This window comes from Hydra vulgaris, chromosome 03 (genome assembly GCF_038396675.1).
Source record: "Hydra vulgaris chromosome 03, alternate assembly HydraT2T_AEP".
NCBI classification, from domain to species: Eukaryota; Metazoa; Cnidaria; class Hydrozoa; order Anthoathecata; family Hydridae; genus Hydra; species Hydra vulgaris.
The window spans coordinates 26,609,110-26,629,045 of record NC_088922.1 but is presented as its reverse complement, the minus strand read 5'-3'; the positions used below and the strand labels follow the sequence as shown (position 1 = coordinate 26,629,045).

Below are 19,936 nucleotides of genomic sequence, written 5' to 3'. Positions count from 1 at the left end.
ATAGTCTTCTTTTTTATATCTGATATTTGGAATATATTTGATATCTGTTCTTATTTGGCTTCTAACTGTATTTTGGCTAGTTATGATTCATGGCTTATAACATAATAAGTTATACTATTTAAAATTCAATAAAAATTGTTAAAAAATATATCATATTTTATTAACTTTTATCAGTTTCTAAATAAACTGTTGAGAAATCATGCATAACATAAAATCTTTGTAAAAATATTTAATGCAAGAACACTTGTTATTGCACTTTATGACTCAATTATAATGATTTTTTAGATGAGGTCCAGTGTATTCTGGTGTGGTCAGTGTAGTATTCAAATACAATCGGCTTTGTATATGAAATGAGAAATTAAAATTTGGTTTTTTTATTTTATTTAGGTAGCAAATTGGGCACTTCATAAATTGGGATTGTTAGAGTATAAAAACCAAAAATGTCGTGAGTACAGTGGAGGAAACAAGAGAAAGGTTTCTACTGGACTTGCACTTATTGGATCACCATCTTTGATTTTTTTGGTACAAATCTTTTTATTAAAGTTTTGATTTTTAATTTAATCATTTTTTTTTTAGTTTTATGTTTAATTTTCCCTCAACTAATTATTTTTGACATTTAAAAAGTGTTCATAATTATTTTATTTTGTTAATTTAGGATGAACCAACAACTGGTATGGATCCAGGATCAAGAAGATTTTTATGGGACATAATTATTTCTTTATTACATGATGGAAAATCTGTTGTACTCACTTCCCATAGGTGATTTATATGTAGCTTTATTTACACTTTTTGTTTTCAATTTTGGTTTAATTTTTATTAATTATTTTATTGTGTTTATTATCATTAATTTGATTTAAAATTTTTTTATCTTAGCATGGAAGAATGTGAAACCCTTTGTTCTCGGATTGCTATCATGGTGAATGGAGAGTTTAAATGCATGGGAACTCCTCAACATCTCAAAAACAAGTAACCAACTTATAGAGTTACTTTGAAATGTTCTATACAGGTTTTCATTAGTTTTTAGTTTTTACTTATTTTTAGGTATGGCCTGGAATACGTTATTATAATTCGCTGCAATTCTCATTTATTTGTTGAGGTTGAAGCTTTTATGAAATCAAATCTACTAGACGCAAAACTAAAGGTTGAATAAAATTTTAGATAAATTTTTTGTTATAAAAAAATAATTGTTGCATCTGACAAAGAAAATTTAGCTAGTTTTGAGAAATTTGTTTTATATCTTTTATGTTTACAAAAAATCACTCTATAACTAATAGATGAAATATTTTTAAAAGTATGCGCATGTAAATTTTAAAAAAATCTTTAAAATTGCATAGACCTTTCAACAATTTTAGTTTTTCATCTTTATGAAAATTTTTCTGCACCTTAATAGAAATTTTTGTAAGCACACATTATATTATCTCATCGAATTATCTCATCAAACACATCATATTAATTCATCAGACACATTATATTATCTCATTAAGTATTCAATTGAGCAAGCATTGAAAATATTTAAAAAAAACATGATTTTTTGTTTAAAAAATACGATATAGCTTATGAGACAAAGTCATCAAGCTATCTACATGGTTGAATGTCTTCTTTTACAAAATGACCAAACATTTGTTTTAATAACTTGAGGAAAATATTAAAGAATAACATTTTACACATAAGCTTAAATTTAAATAGTCTTTTTGGCAAAGTAAATACAGATATAAGCATATTTTAAAAATGCCATCATATACATATATATATATATATATATATATATATATATATATATATATATATATATATATATATATATATATATATATATATATATATATATATGTATGTATGTATACTATATATGTATATAAATTGTATATATAAAATGTCAACATATATATATATATACATATATATATATATATATATATATATATATATATATATATATATATACACATATATATGTATATCAGCTATTGGATTTAGGAAATGCAAAGTGATTACCATAAAACATGAGGTCAGCAGTTTCTGGCTGACCTCAAACACATTTAGGTTGGCACTTAGGTCAGCATTGCCCTTATTCTGAGGGCTGATATATATATATATATATATATATATATATATATATATATATATATATATATATATATATATATATATATATATATACACATACATAAATAAATTATGTCAGTGTATTCTACAAATAAAGTGCTCAATGTTCTTAAAGAACAGAGCAATAATAAATTAGTAAAAACACTTATCTGACTTATATCTTCTACAGCATGTTTCACCATCAGTAGGCTCATCAGGAAGCTTCCTGATGAGACTACTGATGGCGAAACATGCTGTAGAAGATAAAAGTTAGATATGTGTTTTTACTAATTTATACATACATATATATATATATATATATATATATATATATATATATATATATATATATATATATATATATATATATATATATATATATATATATATATATATATATACATATATATATATATACATATATATATATGTATATATATATATATATATATATATATATATATATATATATATATATATTACATATATATATATATATATATATATATATATATATATATATATATATATATGTATTACATATATATATATATATACACACAAACATATATATATTTATATATTAGATAGACAATATCTTTTATGAGAGTATATTTCATATTGTTTTAAAAACATCAAGAAATACACTTTTTTTCAAAACTAATAGTTTTGTTTTTTCTGAAATTTTCTCTGGGTTATAGATACCAGCTTCATTAGCTTATTAAATATTACAATAATTTTTAACCGTTGTAGCTTATATAAAATTGTTACTACTGATGTCATAAGTTGAATGGCTTCTTTTGTTTTTAAATTTAAAAAAAGGCATCCAAAACATAGTTTTGAGGTAATGGCTTTCATCATAATTAATTCCATTATTTTGTTATTTATTCATTTAAACATTTATTCATTGTGCAAAGCACAATGAATAAATGTTTGTCACAATATGGAGGCAATAGAAATACAAAAAAAAAAATTTTTTTATATTCCTAGTGCCTCCATAATTTTTCTTTCAAAAATTTTATATTCTACCTATAAACTTCTTGTTTTTTCCCAAATAATATCTTCTTTGCAAAAGGTTTTATGAAATGCTTATGCAGGTTGATAAGATTTCTTTTCGCCAATGCTCCTCTGATGTTAATGCATCCGTGTGTTTATCAACATTTTTGTTTCACCTGCGTAAACTATGGAACAGTTGCATTTTATTGTATAGGTTTCAGGTTTGCTGTTACTAGATTGTTTTGATTTATTTTTTGATGTTTATAAAGGTCTTAAATTTGTATTTGATTTAAATACTGCTCTGTATCCTGTTTTTCAGAATATATTTCGAAGTTTTTTTAAAAGGCCTGGTACCCATTTTAAAGACACAACAGGAAAATTATTGTATTCTGATAAAGTTGTGTTTTTATTGTTGTTTTTGATAAAATTGGTAATACAGCCCAATTGTTTATCATTGTACCCATTTTCAATAAATATGTAAGTTTAAAAATTTTTTTGATTTTGCAAATGTTTACTACAGATGGAGCAAGCTCTGTGGAGAAATCCTTTGAATATAGCTGTTATATATATACATTTATATATATATATATATACATATACATATGTATATGTATATATATTTAATTGTGAATAGCATAGAAAAGAAGCATTCTTGGAACGAGGATAATGGGTTTTTATTCTTTGGTACTACAGTCATGAGAAAGATATTGATCATATTTAATATTGATCGTATTTGATATCCAAATTAATAAGCTATGTAGTTGTTTTTTTGCTTTTAATAAACCAAAAATTCTAGCTTAGAGGAGTAGAGGAATATGTTGGAGGAACATTTTCTTAGACTTTGTTTAAAAAAGCAAATTTTACAAAGCAGCAGAACATGTGACCCAGTACGGGTTACATGTTGTAATGGGTTACATACCAGTAAAAGTAATGAGCCGAACCTGGCTCAGATTCAGTAAGATGTCCCAGAAAATGTCACAGAATACAATGCGAAATACATCTATTTCTCAAAGCACAGTCCACCTAATACTTATTAAATACAAGATTGGAGTCTACTCTGCTTTGAAGAAACCGTTCCTGCTTCCATATGATAAACAAAGGAGACTAAATTGGTGTCGTGAAAGAAGGTATTAAACAATAGTATTACGCCAGGTACATTAGGCCGACTGTACAAAGAGGGGGAGGCTCGATAGGAATCTGGTTATGCTTCAATTACAAAGGTGTTGGTATGTGCCAAACATACACCGGAAGAATCAACTTCAAAATATACGTAAAAGTACTGGATGAAAGTTTTAAAAAGAATGAAAGAAAAACTCTATTTTGATTAATTTTTTATACTAATAATTACTTTAATAACATTGGGTAATATTATGAAATTAAAATAAATTGGATAGCAATGCTAATAATTTGTCATAAACCTATTTAAAAAAAAAGGGAGAAAACAGTTTTTTCATAACATCATTTCTCCGGGTTTGAATTTTTATTGAGCACTATATTTTATTGAAATTATAAACACAAGTCAGAGCTGTTATTGTTAATTCTTTTAAACATATTTATTTTACACTTAATTTTGATATAGGTATTCACCCTTATTTGTTCTTAATATTTCAATACTAGGTTTCATCATAAGTTTAAAAATTTAGATTGAAAAGTTTAGGAGGAGCATATATGTTTTATTGTTAATTATGATATGAATTAATAACAATAAATACACGAACAAACACAAATTAAAAAAAACGACTTTTTTGGTTTTTGATCTTCCTGAAACTTTTTAAAATTGTGTCATAACTAACACCTGCTTCTATTTTAACTTCAATAGACAAAATGGATAAAGAAGATAGTCTTTCTTGGCTTATCGTGCTTCTTAGTAGGTTTTAATCAGTTTTAACTTTGAGAAGCTTCTCTCAGCAGAAGCTGTACTTACTGGAATTGTGAACATGGTTACAATGCTTAAGCAGGCCCTCTCTTGGCAAAATGTTCAAATAATTGATATCATAAATAAAACCAAAACGGTCAAAAAATTCATTAAGCCCTTTGAATCAACATTCAGTGTCGACTATGACTGCGTCTATCATTGTGTTGAAAAAATATACTTTGTACTGTGTTTCAGCAGATTGTATATTTTGTATATTATATTATTTACATGTAATAAAATCTCATACCACACGTGTATAGTAACAATAAATTCGAAACATTTCATTCAAAACTGCTTTGCAGTCGCTTAGAGTTTCCGAATCACTCATTTTATTTTTCAAGTCATTCACACATTTGATAACATTATCAAATCGTAACAGTATAGCTTTTTACTGCTCCTATTCTACTCTTCCACCGTGTCTCTGAAAGAGGTTTTAGTGTTAGTTTGAATTTAGTTTGTGTAAGTTTCCAACGCTTGCTTGACTACGAAAAGAGTACATAGATTTTATTAATAAAGCCGAAAAATGTTTTATCTTTTGTGGAAGAATTAGCTGCATCTATTAAAAGTAAATTCAAGCTATGATATCCGCATGATGTGAAAAATGCTCTAGGATTAATGTTGAGTATTCTTGTTCTGACACCTTTATTAATGCCTACCATATTGGCGCCATTATCATATCCTTGTCCTCGACAATTTTGTATATTCAGACCATTTCTCTCTAGTTCTTGTAATATAGAGTTTGCTAAATACTCTCCTGTAGTTTCCTTAAGGGCAATAAAACCAACAAAATGTTCCTCTATCGCTTCAGTTGAGAAATTGCAAAATCAATATTATTATTAATTATTAATTAATTATTATTATTAAAGAAATTAATATTATTGACATTGGTTCAATATGACTTGCATCTCTTTTGCAATCAAGCAAAAAGGCATAGTGTTTTACTTGTTTAACTCTGTGTATAATTTCATCAATAAATGTTTCAGACATCAATGTAATTAATTCATTTTGAATGTCGTGGCTCAGATAATTTTAAGCAATTTGCTTTTCATTAATTTATTTCAAATCCTACTTTAGCGTCAGATCATATTTGGAAAACAACTTAAATAAGTGTATAAAGTTACCACTGTTTTTGCTATTGTCCAGGTTAAGTGATTCGGGATGACCTCGAAATACCAGATTGTGTTAAAAGGCTTAAAAGTTTGTTATATCAATCCATCTTTTAAACTCCATTTGTCCTTGATTTTTGCCATGCCTATGCAATATCCGACTAAGATCTTTCCAGCCACAACATCCATCTCTCACCATCTGAGTCTGTATATGCGAAAAAAGTCTACAAGGAAAGCAATAAACTTTATCTTTTGACAAGGTGTAAACTAGCCATCTGCATTCCAATCTAAATAAACCATCTGTAGAGTTTCGCCGTTAATCAGTTTTTACGTAAAATGAAATTTAGAAAAATGTCTGTTATTTGCGCCTTTGGGGAAACTTTCGTCAGATTTCTCTATATTTTGATAGGGGCTGTTTTGAATTAAATCATAACGCTTATTAAATCATAACGGTTATTGGAAATGTCCATTTTCCCGCATCTAGGTTTATAAATGAATCGCTCAAATGAATTGCTTGCTCTTGATTTACTGAGTCACATATTTTATCACTTGTCAAATAGTTATTGCGTTCAAACTCTTGGGTCACAGCTCATACATTCGACTCTGAAGCTGCTTCTGTTTCAGAAACCAAAAGATTCATCAGAGGACTCTGGAGTAGTAATAGTTGACAGGGATTTCTTAAGAAATTTCATCATACTGGAACTCATAGCTTGGTTTGATTTCTCTGTTTCAGTTTTTCTTTTTCTATTTGATGCACCAGATTCCCATGTTCTTCCTATATCTCTGTTTCTCGTTGGTTTTCCAGACATGATTTTGGACTTATGTTTGGACTAATAAAAAAAATTATAGTTAGTTACTTGAATGAATTTTAAGATTTGATTTTAATTTTTTTTTTTTATTGTATTAACTTTAGGTCAAGATAGTCATAAAAAAAGCAGAACATTTTTAATTAACTTTTTAAATTTATGTGTAATTAATTAAATAAAGAGTTAAATTTTATTTATCAGGCCCGTAGCGACCGGGGGGGACAGCAGGGACTGCCTCCCCTCCCCCTCCCAATAATTTTTAAAACAAATAATTTTAAAAAAATTGGCTAAAAATTACTATTAAAAAAAGGCCATTAAAATTATTTCGGGGCCCCTTAATCCGGCACTGATCCCTCCCCCCCTTCTTCCAATATAATTTTTGTTCCTACGAACCTGTTTATAATAGTTTGTAATATTCATTTAATTCGTTATTGTTTTTATAACAGATTATAGTTCTAAGCAATAGCTGCACTAAATGCTTAAATAATTGTACTATATTTAATATTTAAATTATAACTTAATAAACTAAGTTAGTAAGGTTACAATTAAAAGAATTTGAATTTGAATTCGAATTCATTTTCATTTCTCAGATTTTATAATTGCTTTACTAACAGTTTGACGCGTGTCACGTGCTGTAATCGAATAAAGATGGAATAGAATGAGATAATCAAAATTTTTATAGATCTAGAATCAAATATTAAGATTCCTTGTTAATTATATAGTTAACGATACGTTACGCCTTAGAGTCAGTAAACAATAATAAACAATATTTAAAAATGCTTTTATGTTATCAGAAACTGTAAGAATAAGATTGATACTTAGAAAATGATATTTAAAATTGAAAAAATATAATACCGATGATAAAACCGACAAATAAACATATTTTCGTCCAGCAAAGCAAAATAAGATATGTAAGAATATCATCAATTATAATTAATATACAATATTTAATTTTTTTAGTAATTTTTGTAAACACCCTCCACCTCCCCCCTCCCCTCACCCCCACCCCCTCCACTTCGAAGCCCGTGTCGTCGGCCCTGTCTCCGTTTAGCCAGCACTCGCAAAAATTTCGGCAAGCGCATAAAAAAGCGCTTGTCAAAAAAAATAGTGTTTTTTTTTTAAATTGCAACTCTTTTTTGTTCATCAAACACTTTGACGAAAAATCGTAAAATTGCTTTTATTTATAAATTATTATATCTGGAACTTAATTAAAACGTTTGTTTTGCCGTTTTTAAAGTAATTACTTAATTTAAAAATACTTTTTTGCGGTTTTTAATTACTTTACCTCCATTTAAGTTAAACGTTCCTTTTACCGGATTTTTTTAGTTACTTCATTAAGAATTTAAATAAAACATCTTTAAGGTTTTATTTTAATTAGTTTAATTTGTATTTATTATTTGTATTAAACGTTTTTATTTTTTTGCTTTTTTTTATTGCCTTATTTAGAATTAAATAAACGTCTTTTTGCATGATTTTTTAAGTTATTTTATTTAGAATTTAAATAAAACGTTTGTATTTCCGTTTTTATTTTAATTACTTGTTTAATATTCATATAAAACGTTTTTTAATTGTTATTTTTATGCCGTTTTTATTTTATATATATATTAACTAGAGTTCAAATAAAACCTTCTTTTTCCCGGGTTTTTTTATTTTTATTATTTCATCTAGCATTTATTCAATGCATTTTCACTATTTTAATTTAAATAGCAGCAAAATATGAATTTTTCGCGCATGCCAACCTTAAAATGTATATATATATATATATGTGTGTGTGTGTGTGTGTGTGTGTGTATGTGTGTGTGTGTGTGTGTGTGTGTGTGTGTGTGTGTGTGTGTGTGTGTGTGTGTGTGTGTATTTATTTATTTATAAAGCATTTTATTAAAATAATTTCTTTCTGTTTATAGTTTCTTCGACACAATATGTTAGAGTATTGTTATCCAAGCTACCTAATAAATTTGTCTCAGTTGTTTAACAAGTTAGAGTTGCTCAGAAAGTCGGTATTTATTGATGAATACTCGGTTTCACAAAGTACTCTTGATCAGGTGGGAGAAATCTAAACAGTTTGTTTTTTTTCTTAGTAGAATTTTTGTTTTTTACAATGTCAGTGTATCAAGATTGCAACTGTTTGTTTATATTCATATAAACAAACAGTTGCAATTATAGTAACAGTTATAATATATATATATAATATATATATATATATATATATATATTATATATATATATATATATATATATATATATATATATATATATATATATATATATATATATATATATATATATATATATATATATATATATATATATATATATAATTATGCCACTTATGTTAAAATGTTAAAATATATATAATGTTAAAACACTTATATATAATGTTACAACTTATGACAGTAAGTTGAAAAAAAAACTTCATTCAAGTAAATTTAACTTCACTCATGTAAATATTAGTGTGTTAAGTAATTATAAATATAAACATTAAGATAAATTTTCCGGAAATGAATGACAACTAATGTAATGATAATGATGGTTCGGCCACAACTTTGAATGAAATGTAAACGAAAAGGGTTACAATTCAAATCTATATGTAGTTGTCGATTCACATTAACTTGTCGTTAAGATATATAGTTATTGACGTTGAATTATTTTTTTTACTATTACAGAAGTAACATTTTATTTCTACAGAGCTAACAATTAAATCAAACAATTCGTATAAAAAATCCCTTTAAAATCCCTTATAAACCTAGCTTGTCTCTACTTTTCATTGGTTTACTTTTTAGATTGATGATTAAGTTACTCCTTGGATTAATAATTAAGTTACTCCTTGGATTGATGATTAAGTTACTCCTTGGATTGAATATCTTTAGATTGATGATTAAGTTAATCCTTGGATTGAATCTGAGAATATCTTATTACTATTCTTATATATTGACGCAAAATAAACTACAAGTTTACTTTGCGTCGATTCATACAAGTTAATTTTAAGTACGTTGAGTATAATCCAAAAAAAGAGTTTTCACAGTATAACTTAATAACATTATTTAATTTTTTTTAGGTATTTGTTGACTTTGCTCGATCCCAAATTGAATTTACAGATCTTGATAAAAAAGAGCCCTCTTTGTCGTTAAAGGTAAACGATGACAAAGACGACGATGATTTTCAAAATGGAACAATAAATGAAGAATCCAGCTTTTTGGTTTAAAATTATTGTAAATACAAACAAGATCTTTATTTCTCATTATTTATTACGATTGTTACTAACAACACTCAAGTTTTTTTTTCACAAAAATATATATTTTTTTATTTACAAAACAATGTCTTTCTTTGCCTTAACTTTTTTTTTTTTTTTTTTTTGTATCATTTTTTTTTTGTATCATTGGCAACAATAAAACTGGTCGAAGAGGGAACTTTTCCTTTTATTTGTTCCGATTTAAGGCACATCTTTTTTTCTTTTTCTATTTAATAATGTTTACAATGAGCATTTCTTTTTACATATGGTATGTAGTTAAATATAACTGATGTGTGTGCTATAGTATAACATATATATAACATTTTTCACTATCTCATATATATATATATATATATATATATATATATATATATATATATACATATATAATTAAAATATATATATAATTTACATATATATATGTATATATAGTGAAAAATGTAATGTAAAATATATATATATATTTTTTTAATATATATATCTCATATATATATATATATGTATATATAAATACATATATATATATATATTTATATATATATATATATATATATATATATATATATATATATATATATATATATATGAGATAGTGAAAAATGTAATGTAAAATATATATATATATATGAGATAGTGAAAAATGTAATGTAAAATATATATATATATATATATATATTTATATATATATATATATATATGAAATAGTGAAAAATGTAATGTAAAATATATATATATATATGTATATATATATATATATATGTATATATATATATATATATATATATATATATATATATATATATATATATATATATATATATATATATATATATATATATATATATACACACACACACAATCACATTAAGCTTTGGTTTTTATATTAAAAAAGTTTATAAGTTAATTATATAAATTATTTATATTAATTTTAATTAAATTTAGTTAAATTTAAATTATTATTATATATATAAATTTTCTGGTATCAAACATATTTAATCTGGTATTATACCCTTTAAGTATTTTTAATATTGTTTAGATAAGAATCTAAACAATATTAAAAATAATTATAGGACATAAAAGAAATCGTTAATATTTAGACCTTCACAAAATACATTTTTTAATCTAAATGAAAATTTTATCACTGATCAAGCTACCGTATTTTATATATTTTACAATTTTTTTAGTACTATCCAAGACAGACTACTTATCGTTTTTTGTTAATCCTGAGGATAAATTCTTGCTAATACTGTGACTGAAGATGCAAGATCCTGTCTTATTACAAAAGCGCTTTAAAAAAACGTCTTAGAAAAATTTCGGTCCCTATAAATAGGACTTTTGAGCGGGAAGGCTCAGAAGCAAATTGACCCGGTCGAAAGGGCGCCGGACACTCCGTCAGATTTTTTTTTTTTTTAAATAAATAGAAAATCTTTTATAATGAGACTGAGAATGTAAAATCTGTTTATATTTTGTATTTCAAATAAAAAACTAAACAGATTCATATTGTCCTACGTTGACCTTTTTTTTTCTTCTGCTAACCTCAAAATGTGAAATCAACAATCTTTTACTAGTTTTTAATTCATTATAATTTCTTTGATAACTAATTGAAAGGTATACAGCTATTTTTACGGGGAAAAAATGGTTTAGCAGAAGTTGAATTACATGGAACCGGTTGTGTTTTGTAAGCCCGGTCAAATTTTGCTTTGAAGCAGTTGGCACTAGTAGCAGTGACAACTTCATTTAAGTTAATAGTTCAACTAATATTACAACTTAATTTTTTATTCAACTAAGTTATATCTTTGTCAAGTATACTATATACTTCTTGTCTATAGTCAAAAAAACAGAGTAATACACTAAGCTATATAAACGATACTAAACTATAAACAGAAAATAAACTCAACTTAGCCATATAAACTAAGGAAAAAACAAACAATATATAAAACGAATTTTTTACTTAATCCTTTATATTAAGATAATATACCATGCAAACTAAACTAAGTTTTTTTATTCGTACCATTTGCACTTCTCGGCCTATTGTGTGCAAAATAATGATTAGAATCCTACTCTAGTTGCAAACAATAATAAACGTATTCGGACCCTATAACAAATGTTATTTGATAAAATCTTCTCTTTCCTGGACATCTGTTCAACATCTTTTGAAATCTGTAAACTAACACTTAATTTAACATAATCTTACTTCCTTTTTCTCTAAAGCTTTTACTGCCGCTTTTTCCAAACAAGTATTAGACATTTATTGTTCTAAACAATTGCACTTTGCAAAAGTAATTTACAATTATCAAAAAACCCTTTTAAAACATTCTGCACGAACTTATCTTGTTCTCGTTTCGGTGAGAACTTTGCTAGTACGCATAATTCTCCAACAACACTCAAAGTAAATCACAAAACTTCACACTCCTTATTCAACAATTTCACTGAGTGAATGTTTTTGATAGTGCATGAAAACAGGTTTTTACTGGTCATCAAGAATTTGAGTTGATACTACAAGTTTCTTTCCAATCATGTTTGATACGCAATCATAGGACTGACCCCTGCAACTATCCAAACTTAAGTTAATTCAAATTAGAATGTATTTGTTAATAAGTATAAAGGCATTGCATTAAACATTTTTCAACTGTTGAAATTTAATAAAGTCTTTAAATGCGTTCAAACTTTTATCTACAGTTTGAAGACAAAAAGATGTTCTTTATTGCTCACGTCAGTACCTTTATTGGCAGTAGTGGAAAAAAAACTTGCATTCTTGGATGTTTTTTAACTTTTCTTGTAATGATAGAGTAGCTAATATATCCAAAATTCAATATATCCAAAATTTCATTTTGCACATCTTTATCTGTATACTTTTAACCAATTCTTCTATCAAGATAATCTACAATATTTTTGTTGTTTGTACCAAGAAGGTGCAATGTTTGACTTTCAAGAATGTGTTTTTTGAAGTGTCTTCTTTATTACCATGATCTTTTAGGTTCACTTATCTTACTTGAATAACACAATAGTAACAAAAGACTCAAATAAACAAATAATAAAATACATGTATCTTTCATTATAATGCAACCATAAAAAATCCTTAAATCAATGATGTTGGCGTGAACGATCTCGAATTTTACAGTTAAAGTGGTTTCAAATTTATATTTTGCGTTTGCAACTCATTATCAGGGACTTAAAAATGAGCGTAATTCTTTATTTTTCATTTATAAAATAATAAAATTGAAATATTTAACAGAAACACAATTAAGATAAGAAGCTACTCCTGAATGACAAACATCAAATCTGTTATCTGATATCATGATGTTAAAAAAAAAAATCGGAAAAAACAATTGTATTAAAACCTGTAAAATTGTATTACTTTTTTTATTCACCGAACAATCTACGCTTACTTAACAACATCGTTTACCTCCATCGCCATCTTAAGCTCGGATAAACTTAAATTCAAAGATAAAAAGTACGCTGACACAAGCAAAACTATTTTTTAATTATAGCATGCGAACCATTTAAAATCATTTAAACAAGTTAGTAAGAAAATTAACAGTGAGCTATCTAAAGCGTCTATCCAAAACGTCATTTCCGCAAACATTCTTTTAGATTTTAGCTGTGAATTCAAATATTCTTTACTTATTCTTTAAAACTATTTAATATCTCAATTGTAACTAAAACTTTTCGTAAAATTTTAAAATCTTTTTGTGTGATTCCAACATTTAGAAATGGCTATAAACTTATATGCTTTTACTATAGAGCTATTATTATTTTATCTAATGTTATCTATTATTATTATATTATTATATATTATGTTATCTATTATTATTATATTATTATATATTATGTTATCTATTATTATTTTATCTAATTATTATTATTTTATCTGAATAAAAGCTATTATTATTTTATTTAAATCGTAAGCTTCGCGAAAAAACATTCTAGAGTGTATTCTTTTCTGAACTCAATTCTAAATATATATATATTTATATATATATATATATATATATATATATATATATAATATATATATATATATATATATATATATATATATATATATATAAATATATATATATATATATATATATATATATATAATATATATATATATATATATATATATATATATATATATATATATATATATATATATATCAGAATAATCAAATTCTTGCACATGGCAGATCATTGCTTCTTTAACATTGACTGAGCTAGCAACATATGGTTGGCCGGGTGGAAAACATAAATTTTTTAGGTTCAAACCAGCGTTTGATGGTATGATCGCCATAACCATCAATAACTTTAGTGTTATTGATGGTTATGGCAAAATCAGATTCGCTGGAAACTCTAATCGCTTGGAATCATAATAATACATTGAATCAGAAAATCTTTTCTTGTAGATTTCTAGATTTGATTAAATTCAGTTTTTAACAGCAAGTCCTGTTCCGTTGCATAATTTTGGTGGATTTGAGTTACCTTAGAGCAAAAACGATGAAACAACTTTTAAGTTTAACATGTGTGGTTGGCAAGTTGACATACTTGAATAGTTAGCAGCTTGCTCCTCATTTAAAATTGATTTGTACTTGATAAATTTAAAATATTTTACGTTTTCAACGCGGTTAATGCATGTACTGGAAAATACACGAATTTTGCGTTTTTATAATAAGGTTATGTTTCGCTGCATTTTTTTAATCCGAATAATTTTTAGAAAAAAAAGTTTTTTTTCTCCTAGCGCTTTAGTTTGTCTAAAATCAAACAAAGTTAAATTTTTTTTTAATTACTTAAGTTTAGATATAAAATTTTGCTTTATAGTTGATGGACCATATTTTGGTAAAAAAATATTGCTGCTCTCAATGAAGATAAAACATTAAACTGAGAAAACAACTTTTTCAAACAAGTTTTAAGTTATATGTTTAATTTCTAACCAGTCATATGTCTGCAAACATATTAAAGGTCGAAAAAAATTAGTTATTTCAAGTTTAAAATCTGTTTTTTCCATTTTATATGAAAGTTTTTATTAGTATGAGTGTGAAGAACACACAAATTGACATACGACTAGTTAGACTTTTAAAGTTAAACCTCTTAAGGTTTATTTAAAAGTCTAAGCTCAAAATTCAAACATTACTGTGATATGAGCCATCCCTATTTTATAATGCCATAAAACTATTCAACTAAAATTCCGGTCTTTAAATTATCAACATATTTTTTATTTTTTTGTAGTATTTTTTTGTAATATATATACATAATTTCATACTCCATCGCAAAAGATATGTTAAGTTTTAGACAATATATATAGATATTTTTTAAAATTAACATATCTTTTAAAACTTAACATATCATATTGTTTAAAAACAAATGTTGCAGACCGGAAAAGAAATATGTTTGTTATCACCGAGAACAAACAAGACAAAAAAGTTTGAGAACTTGCATTAACGGCGTTGAGTTGTTAGAGTGTCTCAGCTGATCTTTCGGCTCCATTTATTTGCGCCATTTTATTTGCTCCATTAACTGTAATTCTTTCTATTGCAGCTCTTTAATAGTATTTTTGATAGTTGATATTTTTATATGCAGATGGATAATTTTTCTGTACTACAGAAAACGAAATAACATTTCTAGTTTTTGGATTTAGATTTTTACTGTGTATTTTTCAAGTAAATATTTTCATCATCACTACCAAACAAAAATTAAAATAACTTTCGAATTTCACGAAAAAACTTTTTCTATTTAATAGTTTTTAATATTTTCTTATTCGATTATTTGACATAATTGAAGCAATAACCACAAAAGATAAAACATTCTGATGAAAATGACAGATTAGAATTTTTGTGTTGACATCTGTATTTACACTAATGCAATTAAAATAAAATAAATGTAAATCGTAAATTGCATAATTATGTTTTTTCTTTGATGAAGTTGTGAACAATTAAAAATAGCAAAAGTTGATTTCAAAGAAAATTTTAATATTTAGAATTAAGAAAATTTTAACGTTTGCTTTAATTAAGTTGTTTAATATTTGTTTTACTTAAGTTTTATTTAAGTTGTTTTATTAATTAAGAAAATTATTTGTTTTAGTGGTCTTAAACCATCCTCGCATTATTGTCTTTCTAATGAAACCAGTTTAAGACAATCGGTTCGGTGTTTTCAAAATTTCTAACTAATATAGGTAGAAACTTTTTATGTGTTTATGAGCTATTGAGAATCTGTTTAGTGTAAGTCAAAAAAAAATTGAGTGAAGTCAATATTTATGATTACAAACCATCCTTCTGTCAAATTTGAGACTGGTGTATGGTGTAATTTTATGTTAAAAAACTGGAACTGTTTTTTTAGTTTGTAAGATTTTCTCTACAGTAAATCTTATAAAACATTGAAATCTCAAATTGAGAAAACGTTGACGCACAACATTCTCAGCGGATAGATATAGATATAGAGATTTAAAACACAAAAAGAAACATCGTTGTTTAAATTAACATCTATCTACATAAGAGCCGGTGCACCTGCTCATATATAGATGGATGTTAATTTAAACAACGATGTTTCTTTAAGAGTTTCAAGCACTAATTTATACCTTAAATAAATTAATTAAAGTGCTAATTTGTACCTTAGATAAATTATACTACCACGTTTAAACCCGTGTATTTTTTGTCATAACTTTTTCTGCAACAGTATTTTTTTTCACAAATAACTTACTTTAAGGTTTGTTCTAAAAAGGTTGCTATATCGTTTATGTTTGTGAGAAAAAAAAACACTTTTTTATTCATAATAATCACCGTTAATATTTGGTATATGCTTTTCAGAATGTATTATATACTTTTTTGTAGACCAAATACATGTTCCTTGCCAAAGATACGTAATTTTAGCTTAGAACTTTTCTAAACATGACTACTGTTACGGAATGAGAAAAATTTAAAAATGTCACTAAATTCCAATTAAAAAAAATTACTTACAAAATCAAATTTATATGTGTGTGTCTAGGAGAGACGGAGCCGTTTTTTGGTGTTAGCAGTAGCTAATTTCCAGGATGGAGCAAACTCCAAACATTTATATGCTCATGCTTATTTCAAATAAGGATCTTTGCAAAAACTTGCGACGATTGAAGACTGGAAACAAAAAAGCCCCACAATTTTGGCGCTCTCTGTCCCAAACGCGAGAGCAGCACTTTATAAAATATTTTTTTTACTATCCTTAATTAGACTTATATCCATCAATAAATTTTTTGTTTCATAGTATAATCTCTCAGCGTTCAAAAACTATGACCATATAAAATTTATAACCATCTCAAATTGATAGGGGTTTAAACTTTTTATGGTCATATTTTTTGAACGCTGAAAAATATTCTATGACACTTAAAATTTATCGATGAATATAAGTCTAATTGAGAATAGTAAAAAAAAAAAATTATAAACTTGTTACGTTTAGGGCTGGGGGGGGGGGGATGTTAAATTTGAAGGGCTTTTTTGTTTCAGCTTTAACTTCTTTAATTTCAGCTTTAACTTCATAAGAATCCAAACAGAACAACTAATTAACAATGTTTATTTATTAAAATTAAAAATACCGATATTAATTGTTAATTAAACTTCTGTGGTATGTACGCTTAACAAAGAAAAAGCTTTAAAGGCGAGCACGATTATTTATAAAAGACCTCATATTAAACAAAAAAGATAAAAATCTGATTAAAAGTTTAGTTTTTTAAAAAATATTAAATCATTTAAGCATACCATTGATATCTTTAATACCCAGGCTAACGTCTTTGAAAAATAATTTCAGAAATATAAGACTAATTCCAAAAGTAGTTTCTTTATGACGCAAGTGCTGAAAAAAACGAGTTTATTTCAAGCTTGTCTTTAACAGCTTAAGAAATTGTCTACAAGATCTTTAAAAAAATAAAACATATTTATGAACTATCAGTTCTTTATCAAAATTTTACAAATAATTAACGATTAAAATTCGACTGTTCACCTTTACGGCAAAAATTTAGAATTGTGGTAAAACAAGTAAAAACTTTTACGAAACTTTTTTTTTAATTAAAATTGTTTCTAAAAGATAAAAAAATCTACTAGTTTAAAATTTACAGCAAAAATGCGTCTTTTCTGGTCAAAGGTTCGCTTGGTAATATGGAAAAACTTTATTATAAGAAGAAGATCACTGGTAATACTTTTAGGATTGAAATTTTTAAAATGATATTATTTCAAGAATTTTATTTCAAACAAATGTCACTTGTGTTTAGTTTCGTAACATAGTTGAAGTTTTATGGCCTCTTACAATTTTTTTGATACTGCTCGTCACTCGCATAGCAAATCCTGAAGTGTTTGAGCCAAGAGACGTTAAAGGTACGCTATAATTTGTTTAAAATCATACTTTAGAAACTTATCTGTGCTATTAACTTTAATTTTTATATTTTAAATATGTCTTTTAATATATATATATATATATATATATATATATATATATATATATATATATATATATATATATATATATATATATATATATATATATATATATATATATAATTATAGTTAAAAACGATAAAGAAAAAACTTTTTATTATGGAACTTTAAGTTTCATGCCTAACGGCAATCATCAGCCATATATTACAAAATTAAAAATTAAACGTTAAAATACAATTTGAATTAAGGTGGCGTGAGTTCTAATGACTCCATGGAAACACAATTTTAACGTATATGTAAATTTAGTATAACGTGACGTAAACCAACCAGGATCAATCTTCGGTATCAAAAGAGGAGATAAGGAACTTATTTTTGTGCCTGCACTTCGATATTATTTCGCTTCTTGTATTTAGTAGGTTTTCTCCTCTATACATCAAAATTTGATACTTTTCGTTCAAACAAAGGTTACAAACTCTTGATGTTGGGTTCTATGGTTTGCATTTTTTAACAATCCTCCATTTGACAAAAGGTGTAAAGTTATTTTCTTTTAGTTTCCATACTTCTTTAGATAGCTCTGTATCATTCTTGTATCTAACTGCATTAAAAGATTTTAAGTGGTTTGCATACCGAACTTTAAAAGGTGTTTCGCTAATTCCAAAATACACTTTTTCTTTATATTCCGGGTTATTTGAATAGATGGTGGCCTGATAAACAATGTTGTTGGAAAGGCAATGGTTGTTCATGGGACATTTGGTTTTTTCAATGCAGTTGCATTTCATTTCATTAGTTTTTGCCTCCTTACGTAAAATGCTTTTGTTGTGAGAGTTAATAATGGATTTTATGTTTGGCATGCAGGAATAACTTATTTTGATTGTGTTTCTATTAAATATTTTACGAAGTCTGTGATTAAAGAATCAATACAACCAAAGATCAATACAACCAAAGATCAATACAACCATCTCCTTAATAATGCAATTACTTCCACGTATAAAAAGGCGGACCCTAAACTCAAAGATCAAGTAAATAAACAAGGTAAAAAAATCCTAATAAACCATGATGTATACAATAAAATTGAAATTAACGGTACTGCAGATTGTTTCTTCACTCTAAAAGACCATAAAGAGAACTTCCTAGATAAACCAACTGTTAGACTTATTAATCCTGCTAAAAATGAGATAGGAAGAATTTCAAAATCTATTGTATCCAACATTAACTTCGAACTGAGAAAGAAGCTATTTTTGAACCAATGGCAAAACACCCAAAATGTTATACATTGGTTTCAAAACATAAAAGAAAAGCAATTCTGTAAGTTCTTAGTCTTTGATATTAGTGATTTTTATCCGTCGATTAATGAAAACCTACTAAAAAATGCAATAACTTTTGCAGAGCAACATCTAACAATAAATAGCGAACAAAAGAGTTTT

General features: G+C 25.8%; 2 protein-coding genes across 6 annotated transcripts in view; both read left to right on the top strand.

Annotated features, from left to right (window-relative positions):
* The window catches only part of LOC100206550 (retinal-specific phospholipid-transporting ATPase ABCA4), a 160,905-nt gene extending 150,685 nt beyond the window's left edge, over positions 1-10,220 (top strand). For all 4 annotated transcript variants that reach the window (XR_010637485.1, XM_065792798.1, XM_065792799.1 and 1 more), the window contains 6 exons: positions 388-522; positions 656-759; positions 874-966; positions 1,042-1,141; positions 8,813-8,950; positions 9,964-10,220. Coding sequence is in view for 3 of the 4 variants with exons in the window: in XM_065792798.1 (XP_065648870.1) it covers positions 388-522; positions 656-759; positions 874-966; positions 1,042-1,141; positions 8,813-8,950; positions 9,964-10,110 (717 nt within the window). In the remaining variant the exon portion in view is untranslated. The remainder of the gene's footprint in view (positions 1-387; positions 523-655; positions 760-873; positions 967-1,041; positions 1,142-8,812; positions 8,951-9,963) is intronic.
* A 7,645-nt stretch (positions 10,221-17,865) lies between these two features.
* The window catches only part of LOC100201937 (ATP-binding cassette sub-family A member 2), a 142,604-nt gene continuing 140,533 nt past the window's right edge, over positions 17,866-19,936 (top strand). The window contains exons 1-3 of one of the 2 annotated variants that reach the window (XM_065792797.1): positions 17,912-18,116; positions 18,197-18,270; positions 18,350-18,452. In XM_065792797.1, the coding sequence (XP_065648869.1) occupies positions 18,202-18,270; positions 18,350-18,452 (172 nt within the window). In that variant the 5' untranslated portion in view covers positions 17,912-18,116; positions 18,197-18,201. Of the gene's footprint in view, positions 18,271-18,349; positions 18,453-19,936 lie in introns of both variants that reach the window. The other variant, XM_065792796.1, reaches the window with a different exon arrangement.